The following is an 18,257-nucleotide window of genomic DNA, read 5'->3' as shown; positions in this document are numbered from 1 at the left end:
AAGAATTCCACACTTTTTCAACTCTATGTTTCTTTGATTCACACACCCCACTCCCACCGTTTTATTGTTCACTCTTGCCTTAGTTTCTTTGGTTTAACGTTTATATTATATAAATACAATTTGTATTATTATTTATTTATATTTTGTCAGCTTTTATCTAATTTTTTTATGAATATTAAATACATTTCATGTCACATGTCACTCTTGTAGTACACGAGACTGGTCTTGGTCTTAAGACCACATATTCAAGGTCTTGGTCTTTACTTGGTCTTGGCCCTTAAAGTCTCTGTTGAATGCTCTGTTCTTGTTTTTGACCCAGTCTCGGGTAATGTGGTCATAACTACAAAACTACTTTTAGGACAGTATCAACAATAGTAGTAATCGTAATCATCATCATCATCATCATCATCATCATCATCATCATCATCATCATCATCATCATCATCATCATCATCATCATCATCACTTTATGTGCATAAAACATTTCAAAAAATCTACAACAAAGAACACTTTCAATTAAAAGAAAGAATAATTAAGAACAAAGTCAAATACCATAAATATGCAAACCTTCCCACAAACTGAAAACAATGTCAGTGAAAGCTGTCATAAAGAGTCAGTTCCGTACTACTGGAAAATAAAGTATGCTGCATTTTGCATATCAAATGATCATTTAAAGGTTTTCATCGAATCTCATGGGCATTTAATGTTTTTTCTCCCATATATTTTCTTTTTCTTTTAATAAGACTATACTGTTGCAAACCGGGAGTAACTGAGTACCAGATTTGAACTGGCCTTGAAGAAAGCGGATTCTTCTGAGACATAATAAGATAAAAAAACAAAACAAAAAACAAGCAAACAAAACAAACCATGGCACATAACGTTAACGCCCCTTTTGTTTCCCTTATTATGTCTATGCAACAAATTTTTAAAACTAAATGGCCAAATATCCGAGGGGCTCCTGAACGCATCTTTATTTACGCTGGTAGATTTTAAGAATGAGGAACAGAAAATAAAACAAATGTGTTTGCTCAAGATTATCAAGGAAACACACTGCTTTAAATAATGTGTTTGAAGTGTGGATGTGTGAAGTGTAGACGACATCATGTGACATCTCTATCGAAGCCTGGAGCTACTGACATAAAACACACCCTAAAATAAATACACATACAAAGTTTGAATCACCATTTCTATTTTTTTGCTCCCAACAACAATCTGGTTGCCACTTTATATTGCCCTGCTCCCATGTTGGACTTTAACCAGCACTTACTACAACTTTAAGAAATAAATGACTTGTTTTTTCTCTCCTGCAGGAAATCACATGGAGGTGCTCTTGTGCTCACATGACAGGCTGAACCATGGCAGGAGAGATCAATGAAGGTACAGCGCCAAAACTTCCTATTTTCCAACTCTGTCGCCTGGCCGTTTCCAGTTATGCTTTATTTGCGTGTGTTGGTTGTTTGTGTCGGGGTTTTTTTTCGAGTGGAAAGCCATGTGTGAGATGTGTTTGCGTGTGGACGAACGCTCCTGGTCGTGGGAACCGCAGTGAGCTGACCAGAGAGAACTTTTGGGTACATTGTGATCGGAATGAAGTTGGCCCATCCTGAAAGGCTTTCTCAGTGGTTTTCATCTCGCTTTGACCCACCTGTTGATGGATTTTGACTGCCTCTGTGCACAGTTAATACGGATCGCTTCTGTCAAAGCTGAACCTGAAGCCGTTGTTGCTTCTTTTTTTTTTTTTTTAACCCTTTTTTTTGCATGTGTAAAACTGTCACTTGAAGAATTCAGCAACCTTGCAGAGATATCACCTGTCATCTGATATCTTCTAATCTGCTGTACACTTCTATATAGGTTGTAGACGTCTTGGATTTCTGTGCTTTGCTTCACAGCTTTCAGTTTCTAAATGCTTAAAAACATTGGAAAGTACCATCTATATAGGCTCAGTGATCTATCACCAAAAAAACTGATGACACCTCTCGATAGTCCTGATCGGATATCTCCTATGTGCGTCATGTTGATGATGGTGTTGTCCCCCTCCTAGGTTCAGTTCCTGCCTACTACAGGGAGGTATACGAGGCAGTCCATTGCAGGACAGATGAGAGAGTGCCACTTGAGGTTTTTCAACGGCTGCTACTGAGAACTGATCTCTCCAAGACTGTTTTGACCCAGGTGAGGGAGACCTGTCGGTATGCAGCAGCAAGAGACACTAGAAAGCTATTTTTCTAACGCTATAGCTTTACATAAGTGTCACTTTTAACATTAAAAAAAAAAGTTTATTCTATTATGAAGTCCAATCCAGTGTATGTGCCACACCGATCTATGAATGTGATGCTATGTTTTGTGTCACTGGTGCCTTTTTTATACTCTCATCATTGGCTGGAATCTGAAAAATCAATTGACTATTTCAAAGGTTTCAATCAAAAGAATGAATTTAACAGCTGAAATAACATTTTGTGTTGTTATTGACTTTTAAGAATAGAGATATAGTGGTCAGAAAAGTAAGCAGAAGTTAAGCAGAAGATGGACAAACCAGATGTAACAACGTGTGACACGACTGATTAGTGGTCCGTCAGCTGTTTTCCTTCCCATTCTTGCAGATATGGAGTCTCTGATTGGTACAATAGAGCAATGTTATGAAATGACTCTTGAGTGTGTCACATCTTCGCACTATTCCCGAGCCAGCCCACGATTCAGTCGGATTTTCTTATTTCCTGACTTGACAGTTGTTTCCAGCAAGCTCTTTTTTATATTTTTCATGTGTCCGCAGAATTCAAACCCGAGTTGATGTTCGATCTCAGCTTGTCTTTGTGTCTGTCAGATTGCCGAGCAGGTCGACTCCTCGGACGGATTCCTGAGCAAGTTGTCCCTCTATAAAGCGCTGGCTCTGATTGCCCTGGCTCAGCAGGGAAAGCAGCCCAGCCCCAAACTGCTAGAGAACTGCATCCAAGGTAGGTGACAGAGCTGTAAAATCTTTGCTTAATGAGTAGCTCGGTGATTCCATGGGAACCTCTGCAGTACTTTTAACGTGAGGACATTTCAATCACGCAGGGCAAATGTCACTTTTTTTTTTTTTTTTTAACTGGCTTTTAAAGATGCAAGGCTTCAGTTTCTGTCTGCACTGAGTCACTGTTTGTGGAAGAGTGAAAAGAGAATCGAGCAGTTCAGCTCCTTTAGTTAAATGTTGCTTCATATGATGTGGGCAGAGAAGCCATCTCTCGGTTGCTTTCGTTTGGATGTGCCACGGTCGGAAGATGACAGGGGGCAGTTTTCTGGTTTTCATTGAGGTGCCTATTACGCTGGCTCGATTTATCCCCAAACTTCTGCAACTATTTAAGGCTCCCTCTTGTTATTTCAGGTGTGGCCAGCATGGCCGCCTCCCACTTCCCCGCCAGAACCAGTTTTCATTTGTCACAGCAAAAACTACATTCAATCCATGCCCTCCTTGGAATGTTCTGAAATAACAGATCGCCTGAATGCTAAGTACAAGACTATGCTGGCAGTAGACAAACAGAGCTTTTCTGAATAGCAGCGTTAACGTTGACGTTCCTCACAGTTGGGAAACTCGCGTCGGCCTATTGAGTCGGTCACAGAAAGCAAATATTAGATGTGGGTTCTGGTTGTGTGCCCGGCAGAGTTACCCAAACCTCAGCTCGGGGATCCCAGGGACTTGAGCACATTGAGGATGCAGCCGGCTCAGGACGACGTGCTGACCATGTCGCAGACACTGGACAAGCTCCTGACCAGAGACACGGTGCAAGTGGAGCTCATACCAGAGAAGAAGGGATTGTTCCTCAAACATGTGGAGTACCAGGTCACCAGCCAGGTGAGGCTCGGCACAAAATCCGCCTGCAGACATAAAACACATAAACGCTCTTGCATCTCAGGCAGAATTTAAACTGCTTTTGCTCCATCTTATTTTGCTTATGTGTGAAATGCTCTTTTGTCGATCGACTCTGGGAACTCTTAAGCCTTTTAAAGGTCAGAAAAATAACAATGAGGTCAAAGCAATGTTGTGAAACCGCCTACCTGTTGAGATGTGACAAGCTTGTTCTGTGAAAGTTGTTAAAGCCTTGCTGAAGATTCACCTGTTCACTGTTCAGTTGATTCTTAAATTCTGCTCACATTCATGATATTCGATTTGTTTTAAATTCAAGAATATTATTGTTATTATCGTTATTTCTACTTATAATTTGGTAAGAATTAACTGGAGGCTAAAGAACTGTATATATGTGAGCAACAATGTGTCAGTCTATATTCAAGTATTTATATTTTTATTTTCTTTACTTCCAGCATTACAAAATATCAGTGTACCGGCGATATAGTGATTTTGACGTCTTCCATGAGGTCTTGCTTCAGAGATTCGCCTACAGAGTGGTGCCGGCATTACCACCTAAAAGGATGCTAAAGGGAGGTAGGTGACTCTGCGCGATCTCTGCTGCTTCAAACGGCAGCATGCGACTGACAGCGTGCACACAAACACCCGAGAGCGACGACCTGAGTATTTCAATCTGAAATAGTGAAGGATTTTAATTAAGTGGTTAACTTCACACTTCACCATTTTTGTTAATAAGTGTTTGGTTTTGTGAAAATATAGACATTTTCATCACGTATATGGTGCGCCACAAAAAAAGAACCTCTGAAGTTTGAATTTATAGGTTATTATGGCACTATTTTACTGGTCCGGCCCACTCGAGTTGAAATGGGGCTGAATGTGGCCCCTGAACCGAATTGTGATTTACACCTAAACCAACTGAACCTCCCATTTGCCGCGTCCAATTATCAAACTGGCAATGCTTCAGTTTCTGCCGTTTCACACACTGACTTTGCAGTTCATTAACTGTATTGTGTTGAAGCAACAAAGACACTAGTGATGCACAGAATGAATCCACAATGACTTCCTGTAGCCTGGGAGTGATAATCATGTCAGTGCACTCACATGAGGAGACAACAGCTTCGCTGGGTTTTAATCAATCTGGAATATGTCAGAACGTTGCACCACATGTGTAAATCTGCTATATAGGGATATTTATATTTGCATTTTTCCTGATTGTTGTTTTTTTTTTCTTCACATTTTACATGTAACTTACATAAACGTAAAAGGTGCTTTCAGACAGCCTGTCTGCTGATTGGTGGACACGTGCGATTAAAATCTTGTTCTGTGGCTTACATGGACCATAAGTGATCTGATTAAATCATGATCCAATGAAAACTAAGACATTAAAACATTTCTCATGAAATAGCACATCGGATTGCTTCCCACTCTGCATGTCTATTATGTAACGTCACCATGTGACACTTCACCCGTGAGGTTTCTAGAAAACAGCCATGGGGAAGCTTCACTGGTCCAAAGTAGTGATAATGCTGCTTTAGGAAACGCCAAAAAAACTTGATCTGTCTTGATAATAAATTATCTTCATTCCCGGTTTGCTTCTGGCTAAAGCTGAATATAATGCATATAAACCCTCACATCCTATATTCATGTAAACTGGACAATCTGATTTTTCAGTCAGAAATAATTCAGTGAAATGAGGTTGTTATGGTTCAAAATGTAATGAAAGTCTGTTGTCCATCTATGTGGATATTTTCTCCTCTAATGGGGGGGGTTTCCGTCCACAGTCCTGACAAATGTGTCCGAGCGGGAGTTCATCGAGGGGAGGAGACGTGCTCTGTGTCGGTTCATTAACTTGGTGGCCCGACATCCCTTCTTCTCAGAGGACGAGTTGGTCAAGACTTTCCTCACGTTCAATGGCTCTGTGAGTCGTCTGTTCACATTTCTCCACCATTCTTTGTAACTATTGCTGTTGCACAATGGGCACAATCCTCATGATGCCTTGACCGCGTAATGCATCCTGTATTCACTGCTTTTTTTTTTTCTTCTTCTTTTTTTCTTTCTTCATAACAGGATGTTCAGACTAAGCTGCGTGACAATTACAAGAAAACGGGTGACGAGTTTATGACCAACAGAATCGCAACCCTGGCAAAGGTCAGTCACACGGCGTGTGTGATGTGACCCGCCTTCTTGTGCAATTACCAGCAGTTTTTATTTTTGTTGAAATTGTTTTTGCAGGAATATCTCCCGGCTGACATACAGGCTCAGTTCTCCACGAGCCGAGAGATGATCAGGAATATCCACAACAGCTTCCAGAAGCTGAGGGATCGAGCCGAGAAGATGGCGGAGCGTTCCAAGGAGAATGCAACTGATCTGCTTATGTTTGGCAGAGAGCTCAGGTATTTCATTACCACGGGGATGACGTCAGCTTTACTGTAGTATCCTGGGGTCTCCCAGGTTTGCTTAATAAGATTGTGATTCTCTGTGTTGCCGTGTCTCTTCATGGTTGTTACTCTGAAATGAGTTTGGCAGCTGCCTCACTGAAATATTACATCCTGTAATAATGTTTTTTTTCTGCAGCACGCTGGGCTCAGATGCTTTACCTCTTCCCTCCTTGGCCTCTTCACAAAGCTCCTGGGGGAGCCTCCGTCAGGCGCTGAAGAGCTTGTCGGTGGAGTTCGCCGTCCTGTCCGACAAAGCTGCTCAGCAGGTATTGCCCTCGGCCCGCCATCTCCGCCACCTGCTCTCGTTTGCTGCTCCCAAAGTGGCGCAGGGTAATAAAAGCTGTCTTGTTAATGTCCTCAGGGTCGACGGGAGGAAGATGATGTTGTGGAAAAACTGAATCTTTTCCTGGATTTGCTGCAGTCCTACAGAGTGAGTGATATTCTCTTCAGGCTACTGACATGCTTATTTAACCAAGGGTCTGGACAGTTTCACAGGTACATTTGTATGATGGTGAAGTACGGTGTATTACTATATATATGACAGTTAGATCGTCAGTAGACACATTGTCATTCTCCGTGACGTCTCATCAATCTATTAACACTGACATATGTGCCAATTCGATAATTTGTTCAGAAAGCTCTCCCATCACCTTGTCTCCTACTGTCTTGCCATTCTGATTCAGATAAATACTACCGTCACGATTTGTTTCTCCGGCAGGATCTCTGCGAGCGCCACGAGAGGGGCGTGCTCCACGAGCACCAGAGAGCGCTGCACAAGTATGGCATGATGAAGAGGCAGATGATGAGCGCCACGGTGCAGCCCAAAGAGCAGGCATCTGTGGAGCAGCTGGAATCCCGCATTATTCAGGTGGTTCTCCGCCTGCAGCTTTTCTCTTCCAACATTCACAAGGCTGATTTTTGTGGCTGAAGCTTGTCTGTGTTGCTCATTTAAAGGCAGCACGGCCACGTATTCACAACCCTCTTCTAATTAAAACTGTACTTGTAATGCATTGTGTAACTTCAGGCACCATATTTACATGATATCTTGGCTCAGCTGAACTTGCTTGTTGCTTTGTTGCGGGTTGATAAAACTGGTACTTCTAAGTTTGCTTAACTGCTTTCAGGCTTCCTACAGCAGCAGAAAAGAGTGTGATCAGTCGTCCTTTGTTCTCTGAGCATTTGCGTCATTACATGAATGAGCACTGGAGTAGCTGCTCTGGTTAATAGTCGGGATCTGCCGCAGTTAAAAGAGCCAATTTTGCTTTTCTTTCTCACAAAATGGAACTCTTATGCAGCCAAAAAAAAAAAAGAAGGAAAGAAACTTGTTCACCCTCTGAATAGTTAAATCCATGGTTGTCTTCCGGAGGCTTACTTCAGGACCATATTTACCATACAAGTTAGGAGATATATTATTGTAACTTTCTTTGATGAATGTAGCTGCAGAATAAGAGTCACAATGAAGTTGACTATCAGTTGTGCAACATAACAAAAATACCCCCCAAAAAGTTGACATACATTTCGTAAAACCTACAAGTACTAACTGGAAAAGGGCCAAGAAATTGAATGCACCTCCTTAGTATAAAGTTGTTTCTACATTCAGCCCGATTTCATCCTGAGTGGGCAAGACTGGCCAACTAGTGCCATAATAACCTTTAAATTTAAACTTTAAAGTTTTTCTTTGTTGTGGCGCAGAATATATGTCATAAAAATGTCAATATTTTCACAAAACCAAACAATTATTACTAAAAACAATGACAATCTTAACAAAAGTCACATTTTAATGACAAATTATGGAGTAAATATAGAGTGAAATGTCCCCAAAACATCCTATATTTGTCACCCTTGGTACAGAGAATAGTCAAGAATTGGCACAATGTGAAGTGAAAGTGACTGCAGATGTCAACTCTCCACAAAGAATTCAACAAATGCAGCAATATCTCATCCCGGAAACCTAAAGGTCTTGAGCTTTGCTTCCTGACTGCTGAGTCAGCAGGCTGAAGAAGCTCCAGGCTATCCTTGGCCTTGTACCTGAAGGAGATAAAGTCTCCCCTGTGTGGGCTACTTGTATCAGCAGTGTTGTTAATGTAGAGGTGCAGTTTTCAGGAGGAGAAAGTTTCCCCCAAGTTACATTTCTGCTTAACCTCTGTGGAGAGAGCAAATATGCACTGCAACAGAAGCCCAAAACAATAAAATATTGAACTTTGTTCAGCATAAAAGTGGAATGAAAAGCAATTCAGTTTCAGTTTTCTTCTGTTAAATAATGAGTAGAAATGGATCAAATGATACATGAGAAAATCACTGATGAGTGGACACCAGTCAATGTCATGAGAAATGGAGAGGTCTTAAAATGCCTGTGAAATTCTCACACTCTTGACTGTTACGATTCAATATAAAGAAAATCTCTATTCAGTTCTTACATATTCAATATGTAAATGTGTAAAATAAGAATATTCTACAGAATTACAAGAAGATCAATCCAAACTGTGCAGGAGAGGAAAGACACCCAAGTGGATTATATGAAATTGTCTCCATCAATAAACATTACCTTACTGGAAATACATTATCAAAGGATCAAGGAACATCAAGCAGAGAGAACTAACAAAACAGTCACGTAAACCACACAACATATCAACGTAAAATTAAATGAGATTCCTTTTGGATGGCAGATAAATGAATAATTCAGTCTTAAAGAAAAAAAAACACCTTCAAGACATCAGATTAACTCCAAGACTTTGTGATCACAACAATATCCTCAATTTACAACTCATTTTCAAAAAGGATCTAAGTGGTTTCTAACTTAACTAAAGTTCCACCAGGTTTGTGTGGTTTGACATACAGTCAGGAAATTCCCTGCCATGTTGTCTCAAACTGTGTTTTCTTTTAAGATTCCATTACCAGATTTGGGTTTTTAGGTTGTTTTCATGTTTGTATTCTACTCATTTATGATAATCTATTTGAAATCAGGCATGAAGTTAATCTGAACATTTGTACTTTTTCATGCTTTTTGAAACCATCTATATTTCCAGTGGGGAAAGTCTTTCACTCCTAATGTGAGTTTAATTGTCTCTCGTGTTTGTCTGCAGCATTGACATAAACAAAGACCCTGTTCAAATCATTAAGTCGATAAAAATGTAATTGCATGATTTGTTGGTTTGTTTTGTGGCTCTGATGCATCAGAATTTTCATGACGAGATGATGGTGAGGTTTCCCTGCAATCCAACGCTCTCTTTGTGGTTATCTTTTCTCAAATTGTGTTTTGATGTCAAGTCGTGTGTTTTGTCCTCCCACCAGCAAGAAAATGCCATTCAGACCATGGAGCTGCGCAACTACTTCTCCCTGTTCTGCCTTCACCAAGAGACGCAGCTCATCTTCACCTACCTTCCCATCACCTCGCACATTCTCGGAGCTTTCGTCAACTCCCAGGTTCAAGGACACAGAGAGGTGAAACTAATAACCTGTTGCATATCTTCTTTTTTTTTAAAGCTATTAAGAGATATCGATGACTGGTATCACTGAATGGAAACTCAGGCCCAGCACCCACGAGTGGTCCAACATGAAAACTACATTGTTTTTGCCATTTTTGTGTAAACAGACATTCTAAAAATGTTTGTGTGCAAATCTGACGGTTTTCCCGAAACGAATTACTTTTAAGCCCCCAAACCTGTAGTTTTGTTTCATTACACAATAGCTGACTGCACGGTGGTGTAGTGGTATGCACTATTGCCTCACATTGAGATCATCCCCAGTTCAAGTTTGTTCTTGGCGACATTCTATATTAGTTGTGTCAAACACGTTTTAATTCAGAGGACACACACACAGCCCAATCTCATCTTGAGTGGGCCGAGCCAGTAAACTAGTGTCATAATAACTTTTAGACTTATGTGTATATGTGATGAAAATGTCTATTTTAGCAAAAACTACTCACAAAAATCTCAACATAAAGCCAATTTTAATGAAACGTTCTGGTGCAAAATACAGTGAATGTCCCAAAACACAATCCAGAGTTTGAAAATGAATGTTTACTCATAATTTTTGTCACTTTTACCGCTCATTTGTCAGCCAAGAGGCAAGATTGGAGACTTTAGTGGGCTGGTTTTGGCCCACGGGCCTTATATTTGACACCTGTTCCATGTGCATGAATTAACTTACTTTGTTGTATTGGGCACTCTTGCTTTTCTCCCACAAAAACATGAGATTCATTGGTGGCCTTAGCAGTAATGGACATAGATGATATATTTTATTCAGTTATTAAATGTTTCTAAATTCTTTTCTCTTTCTCCAGATGGGAGAGGTGTGGAACGAGCTCCAGCCAAAGCTCGGGTGTCTTTTCGCTGGCAATAATGGATTGAAGCCTCCGGCCTGAACCCGACGCACATGAGATGAAGAAGAAGAGAAACACTGTCGCTGACTAGAATCGTAGACTGGAAAATAAAAACAAAGCTCTGTGAGCTCAAGCAAAGAAAACAGAAAGCAGAACGCACATTTCCTTTTTTTTCTTTACACATTCCATTCAGAACTAGATTTTTTATTAGTGTTGTGGAGAACATGCATATCAATATTATGTTCATAATTTGCTTTTGCAAGCCAACAAAGCACAACAACTGAGGTGTTATTTTACAACAAATGCAAAGCTGACAGTATATTCACACTTGTTTCTTACTTGTAAAAAGTCTTACACACTAAGATAAGAGAGATGAACTCACAGGAAGGGAAAGTTAAGGTTCTACTCAATGAGTTTCTATCGACCAATGTATTTTTGATGCAGAGTTTAGTTTCTAAGGTTGTTTATCCACATATTCTGGACTGTATGCAGAGCTACAGAACGATTTTATAAGCTACCTTAAAGGCCTCCAACTGTAAATGTTTCAAGGTGAGAATTCTGGGTAAAATAATCAACTCTGGCACCAACGACAAAGTCAGTGATGACAAGATAAGCTATTGACTTATTACCAAAGATAAATCCTCTACGTTCTAAGTGCATTGGAAGAGAATTCCTCTGTAGCTTCAATTAAAAGTCCATCTTTCTTCCCTTTAACTTAACTTTAGGCTGCTTTAGTTGATGACAAACTGCTTAGATATTGTCGAATGCAGTCAGATATTTAAGGATATTTGTGTTGATACATACACTTTATCAGAATATTCGGCATTTTGATAAAGTAAAGAAAGGGATAAATGCAGCTTTTCTTAAAGACGCTTCCTCTCAAATGCAATGAAATGACTGTTGACATCCAGATCAGAGAACGCACCATCTCTCATATTTAATGAACAAATTCTGTACATACGGCATGAAACACTTTTTGGCATTTACTTTAACTTGGACCCAAGAAAGTAACACATGTAGATACTGTAAATATTGCAATGGCGTCTTAATTGTTGCAGATCAATTCTAATAAAATGAACAATGAACATTTCTTCTTGTGTATTGTTTTGCTTGACTGTTCCATCCATACGCATCCCCGTCAGACCTCGTCCACCTCTTCCAGCGTGTGGCTGAGAATCACATCGTGACCCTCAAACTTGAAGTAACCCAAAAACTTCTTCTTCTGCAGCATCAGAGGGAACCACATGTGATCGTCGGGCCACATCTGGCTGAAAGGGATTTGGTCACTGTTGAACCACTGAGGCCTCATTTCTAGAGAATAACAGAAAACAACATTATTAGAAAATCCTTCAATTCTGATAAAGAAATTATCTTCCTGTATAATTGTTCTTTTGTTGTAGTTTTACCTTGTATAGATATGCATTTTTGTAACATGAGGGAGGAAAGGTTTAAGGAGAATAAACAGAATAAAATGTTGAAAAACTAAAATGAACTCTCTAACCTGGACTCCAGATTTAGTCAATTTAAAATGTTGTTGTTTTGTACCACTGCTCACAGTGTACCAGTCAGTATGACCTCTCTGATCCTCTGATAAGGCTGCTAAGAATCCGAAAGTGTTCCACCAGGCTGATTACTGAGACTTCAGCTGCTCCACTGAGATAATCCCGTATCTCCAGAGGCTGGATGAAGCTCTGAGGGGAAACTAGAAGAGCTGCGACACTGGAACTAAAGCTGAAACCATTCAGCTTGGCTTCTGGTCAGGGCAGGTTATACCCCCCGCCCCCTTTTTTTTTAACAGTTTTTAAACAATAATTTCTATTTATTCAATTTTGTTCATGTTAGAATACCTTTAGATTTTATTCCATATTTCTTGTCTCATGTATGAACGTATCACATGTTTGTATCCCAAAGAGCCCCCCCCCCCCCGGCATCCTACCATCAGACTCTGTCGGCTCGCCATTGTAACTGTCCGCTCTGAAGATATGCACGTCCAGTAGCTGCGTTTCCCCGACGAATTCAAACTTAATATTCCCGATCTTCTCCAGCGCATCCACCGTGAGGCCACTCTCCTCCTGCAGCTCTCTGAAAGGAGGAATAAAAAATTCTTAAAAAAAAAAGAAAAACACCACCTGAATTTTTCATTGGGTGGATGGTCTAAATACGTTCACTCCACACTGACACTAAAAACACAGCCGGGCTTCCAGAACACACAGTCCAGATCGTAGTCTGATTTTAGAGCTACAGCGACACAAAAATATCTTTCTATCCAGGCCGATGGGATGCAAGTAAAAGCCTCGGATGAAGGTTAAAAAGGACGAACACAGAGAGCCGGGTTTAGAGGTTTTCAGTCTGTGTAAATGGCTCGACATGATCACCAGCTGACTATCTGCTGACTTCTTTGAAGAGGAAATGAACAAACATTAGCACTTTCATTCATTTAGTATACCTTAGAGTGAAAGCGGGAGCGTAGATAAGACGCTGGTTTATTTAGAGTTTGAGAGAAAACAGGAGTCTGATTGCTTTCAGGGTTTCCTTCCTTCAGCTTTGCAGCACGCTTCCTACTAATAAGTGATTACAGGGCATCCAGACTCAACATCAATCTCTTTTATCAAGCTCACAAAGCGGCCAATCAGTGCTGGCGCTGCACTTATATAAAAATACATCTTACAACACAGAAATCAAGATGATCTTTATTTTCCCCCCATTGCTGCACATTGAAGGTGTGACAGCATGTACAGTAGCACGAGACGCTTTGATGTGGTAATGTGCTCTGTGAAGTCGGTTATATCTTGTCAAACCTGCTTTTCCACCAAGACAAACAACAACCGACGCACTTCTTTGAACCAAAACGTCGTATATAATTTGTTTTGGGGGTTTTCTTTTATACCCATTTCTGTTTGTTTTTCTTTCACTTTGGTGAAAATGTATTAAACTGAGAGCCTGACTAACACAGGTAGGCCCGAGTGAAACTGTATAAAACCCTCTCAGGAGTGTCAAACTCATTTGAGTTCAGAGGCCACACACGACGATCTCGAGTGTGCCAGACTGATAAATTAGTGCCATAATGACCTTTAAAATTGAACTTTAAAGTGTTTCTAAAGTCTCTGTACTTTTCCTCCCATACTTTAAGAATCTCTACATCGCACATCAGTCCTGATCTTCTCAAGCATCAGTAGCCAGAGCGCTACCGAGATTGTTTTTTTGTTTTTTTTAAAGCATTATTCTGGTGTGTGCTCTGTCCTGACTCACTGCAGGGGAAGAGTTTGTTTGGAAGCTGCTTCTCAAAACGACTCTGTCAGCTGGTTTGCAGCAGTGTTTGTTTGATCTGACCTAAAGGTGTGGATGCACACTGACAAATCCTTTGCTGAAGCAATTAGGCTTAACATTTCCATGCTACTGCCAGAAGGGTAGGAATACTTTACATTCATTAAGAGAATACACTGGGACAAATTAGACTATGATGGGACAACACTGTCTTTGTAATTAATGAGAAAGACAGTTTCACATTAATTCAATCTGGTACAGTCTGGCAGTGATTGAGTAAAATAAAAAGCAATTGAGCAAAACACATTATTTGTTTACTTTGTTATAAGAGATGTGCAGAAACTTTAAGTTCACCTGGACTATTTTGTAGTGAATGTGCTTGTAGGTTAGTAAGACTGCTGGTCTGCGCTGAGCCCTCCTCTCTTACATAATTGAAGTGTCCTGCATGGAAACAGCTGGATTCACCTCCTGGCTGCATCCTCGATAGTCTCCCCAGTCTGAACTTTGCCCCCGAAGCCGTTCCACCTTCCAGCCCCGAAGCCCCTCTTCTTCATGCCGAGCAACACCCTGCCGGGCTCGACCACCAGCACCAGGGTCAGCAGCTTGGAGCTCAGCATGCCTCCTGCCTGACCCGGAAAAATCTGGAATCAAATGTTTAGTGACCGAAAAAGCAGTTGCAGAATACAAACGGGACTCTCCACTTGACGCATTCCCTCGTGTGTGGTTCACACGTCGGCGTCACATGATGCGCTGATAAGCAAGAGCACCGGTTGAGTCTATTGGAGTCTCACTCCATTCAAAGAGCCCCATCCATATGTTTGTGAGATCGAGTACTTCAAAATTACGTGTGACTTTGAAATGAGTTCGGTCGGAAACTGAAGCGATTACGGAACCAAGTACACGAAATTCTGTACAAGATAAATTAGGATTTGATTTTCACAACTTTGAATGGTGAGTCGGTGACCTAATCAACAACAATATATATCATGGGAACTACAATTATATAGAAGCCCAATGTCATCATCTTAGTGATACAGAAGCAACATTTCAAACGAATTCGTGTCGTCAGAGGAAAATAATGAAAAATAAAAGTGCAAAGTTGTTCTATTTTTCTATAACATCCATGGATCTTATTTAACAGGGACTTTGTAATCGAACATCCCAGATAGGAACTCTTGTTGGTGAATGTTTTGTAGTGAGCGGACCCACATGGGCGCGTCTTTCCGCATGCGCGTTACTCCAGCGGCAAGGGCCGGCGCACACGTGTTCTCCAAGTTAACAACAATGTGGAGGCAGTGTGTGCAGAGGAGCTGCTTCCACTTTTCCTCTTGTCTGATGAAGAAGAGCAGGACTCCCGCAGAGCAGCGCTGGCTGCAGAGGCAGCTCAGAGATCCGTACGTCAAAGCCTCTCACCAGAACAACTTCCGATGCAGGAGCGCCTTCAAGCTGCTGGAGATCGACGACCAGTTCCGGCTTCTGCAGCCCGGACACAGCGTGGTGGACTGTGGTGCTGCACCCGGAGCCTGGAGCCAGGTGGCGGTCCAGAGGGTCAACTCAGCCGGGACAGGTGATCCAACGACCGGGACACTTCTACGGGCTGTGATCCACCGGACCATCAGTTCAATAATATGTGATGTTGACAAAGAAAATAATCTCTCCAGCCTTGAAGTATATATGATACTAATTGCAACATTGCCAATTTTGTAGATTTCTATATTATTATTATTATTATTATTGTTGTTGTTGTTGTTGTTGTTATTATATTCTATATGTATACAGTAAAACCTCTGATGTAGGCACGCCCAAGAATCCAAGGGCAAGTATCCCCTGAGGACTGAAGACTGGTGTCCTCTATTCTGAGGGACAGTCACGAGGACAAATTGAGGACAAACACCAAATATGTTATGGTTATTTATAAGCACGTAACTGAACCAAGACAAAGATGTATACAATATAAATGCATATATACACATGTAAATAAGACGGACACAAAATAATTATTTAATAAGATTTAATTTACTTTTTGGACCACATACAGTCCAGTTTCATCTTGACTGAGTGCAGCCAGGATTCAGTAGGTGGAGATCGGTGGTACTCTTTAAAAAAAAAAAAAATAATAATAAAAATAAACAGGAAGCTGCACTGGAGGGGGCAGAGATGAATATCCGGGATGGGATTTAACTGGACCAGATCACAGAGGGTACATTGAACAAAGGATGCTTGAGATGACAGGGAAAAGAGGGAGAAGTCAGATAAGATTGACGGATGCAGTGCAGGAGGACATGGAGATGGTTGGTGTAACAGAAGAGAGGCACATGATCCACCCAAATAATTGAATTAATTAGATATGGACAGTCACAAGATCTTTCTCATAAAGTTAGAATTTTTAAAAAGTGCAACTTTTAAATGACATGAATTATGATTACATGCCAGGTATGAACACAAGAAGCCACATAATGAGTCAAGTTTGAAGTTTAAATTTTCTTAAAAATGTTTTACTCATGTTTCCATTTTCCAAGTGTGAATATCAGCATGCAGCCACTTCAGCCTTGTTTAAGTGCAGTAATCCTTCTGAATATCCATCATGTCAGCATTTATTTTTGTCAAAGTTTGTTTATGGTTGCCTAATGATGCTGCTGTAAGTGAGTGCAGATTAATACGGAGCGGCTGCGCTGCATTACAACACAACAGAGATGTAACTGTGATGAAAATCATGGCAGATGCAATATTGATTGTGATGGATTACTAAGATTAAGAGTGTTTATTATCTGTACAGGATTAATCTCGCACAGATGAATGGTACACTAGTGATTGCTTAAGGGCAGGAAAATCAAAGAAAATCTGAATCGTTTTTAAAAAACTGACAACACGTGTTCTCCAGTGAGTATGGATTTTAGAGAGCAAATCATTGGACCATGTGAAAGGCACTTTACAAAAAGATCGTTAATTTTTGATTGATGTATGAACCAAAACAAGTTTTTTAACTTGGATTTTTATTTTTATATATATATATATATACACACACACACACACACACACACAAAGAAATACAACCAGATTATGCTATTTTAGATTAATAATGGTTTATACAAACTCAGCATGGCTGTGAGGCTGCAACGCTACTCTCAATTAATAAAAAAAAAATCAATTATTGTCAACAATTTGCTTGGTGGTTTGTAGGGCTGGATTGGAGCCTCTTATGGGCCACAGATTTCGTTTGACACCCTTTAAGGAGGTACGAGAATACTAGATACTCGCTATTGTCACCTAATGCACAAAAGTGGCATTAGTTTATGCACTTCACCTTTTCACCTTCAACTTTTTTTTGTTTTTTAAATTATAACGCAGGACAAGTTTTACATCTCATACCTGTGACGACATTTAAAAAAAAAAAAATTAGTTTATGAGTAGTTTATGACTCCTCTCAGCCTTAATGTCTGAGCGGTGTGACCGACCCAGAGTCTCTCAGGGTGATATGATACTGAAGTCAAAATATTCCATATCAGATAGTCTCTATTCAGAATTGGTTCACAGTTTTGTGTCTTTCCTGTGGCTGCAGACCCAGAGTTACCACGTGGTACAGTCGTCGGCATCGATCTTCTGAACATCCCTCCCCTGGACGGCGCCCGCCTCCTCTCCTGTCATGACGTCACGGACCCCGCCACGCAGGCCAAGCTGCTGGAGCTGCTCCCGGCCGGCCGGGCCCACGTCATCCTGAGCGACATGGCGCCCAATGCCAGCGGGTTCAGAGACATGGACCACGAGAAGCTCATCACAATGTGTCTGTCTTTGATAGACTTGGCTGAGAAGATTTTACAGCCCAGCGGCTCCCTGCTCTGTAAATACTGGGACGGGGCCCTTGCTGGGACACTCCAGGGCCAACTGTGTGGCGCGTTCGGCAGCGTTCGGAGCTTAAAGCCACACGCCAGCAGGAAGGACTCGGCTGAGAGATACTTTCTCGCGAGGATGTACAGGAAGCCAGTGAGGTGATGATCGCCGGATGCAGGGTGTGCTGGATTCCCTGGCGTGCGCGTCATCTCTGACCATCGTCTCTGAACTTCAGGAAGAGACTCGTGTATTAGCTCCCGTCAACAGATGGCACTGTTGAGGCATCGGTGAGGCTCTGCTGTAAGGCACTGACTCATGAAACACTGCTGGGGATTTTTCATCCCTCCAAACTTAACACAGCAGCAACAGTGCATCAGTAATATGTCAACCTATGGAAGAAGCAGTGTGATATTCCTCAAGAGCCCAGTGCTGTGTCCCCCCCCCCCCCCCCCCCCCCCCCCCTCTCCAGTAACTGTTTGTTCTACACACTCAGTTTGCTATTTGCTTTTGTTACAGAAAGTCATTTACTAGTGGAGCTTATGCTAATAATTTGCACTGCCAGCCATGTAGAAAT

At 41.2% G+C, this 18,257-nt stretch overlaps 3 protein-coding genes across 3 annotated transcripts; 2 read left to right on the top strand and 1 right to left on the bottom strand.

The window, feature by feature from the left end:
* Positions 1–1,318: 1,318 nt before the first annotated feature.
* On the top strand, positions 1,319–11,370 carry snx8a (sorting nexin 8a). The gene is made up of 13 exons (XM_080511635.1): positions 1,319–1,377; positions 2,039–2,166; positions 2,816–2,945; positions 3,630–3,820; positions 4,288–4,408; positions 5,614–5,750; positions 5,900–5,980; positions 6,065–6,225; positions 6,407–6,536; positions 6,632–6,700; positions 6,989–7,138; positions 9,562–9,711; positions 10,553–11,370. Exons 1-13 carry the CDS (start codon positions 1,356–1,358, stop codon positions 10,631–10,633), a joined length of 1,551 nt encoding a protein of 516 aa, XP_080367761.1. The 5' UTR covers positions 1,319–1,355; the 3' UTR covers positions 10,634–11,370.
* Positions 11,371–11,503: 133 nt separating this feature from the next.
* Positions 11,504–14,558, bottom strand: nudt1 (nudix (nucleoside diphosphate linked moiety X)-type motif 1). Its single transcript, XM_080511636.1, has 3 exons — positions 14,321–14,558; positions 12,528–12,673; positions 11,504–11,902 (listed from the first exon to the last, which is right to left on the bottom strand). The coding sequence occupies exons 1-3, from the start codon at positions 14,470–14,472 to the stop codon at positions 11,730–11,732; spliced, it is 471 nt and encodes a 156-aa protein (XP_080367762.1). The 5' UTR covers positions 14,473–14,558; the 3' UTR covers positions 11,504–11,729.
* A 581-nt stretch (positions 14,559–15,139) lies between these two features.
* Positions 15,140–17,845, top strand: mrm2 (mitochondrial rRNA methyltransferase 2; the record flags this gene model as incomplete). The annotated part of the gene is made up of 2 exons (XM_080512248.1): positions 15,140–15,422; positions 17,415–17,845. The coding sequence occupies 2 exons, from the start codon at positions 15,140–15,142 to the stop codon at positions 17,843–17,845; spliced, it is 714 nt and encodes a 237-aa protein (XP_080368374.1).
* Between the last annotated feature and the right edge of the window lie 412 nt (positions 17,846–18,257).

The sequence above is a fragment of the Blennius ocellaris genome, assembly GCF_963422515.1.
Source record: "Blennius ocellaris genome assembly, chromosome: 16".
NCBI classification, from domain to species: Eukaryota; Metazoa; Chordata; class Actinopteri; order Blenniiformes; family Blenniidae; genus Blennius; species Blennius ocellaris.
Note: the sequence above shows the minus strand (reverse complement) of the source record. Positions and strands in the feature narration are given on the sequence as shown.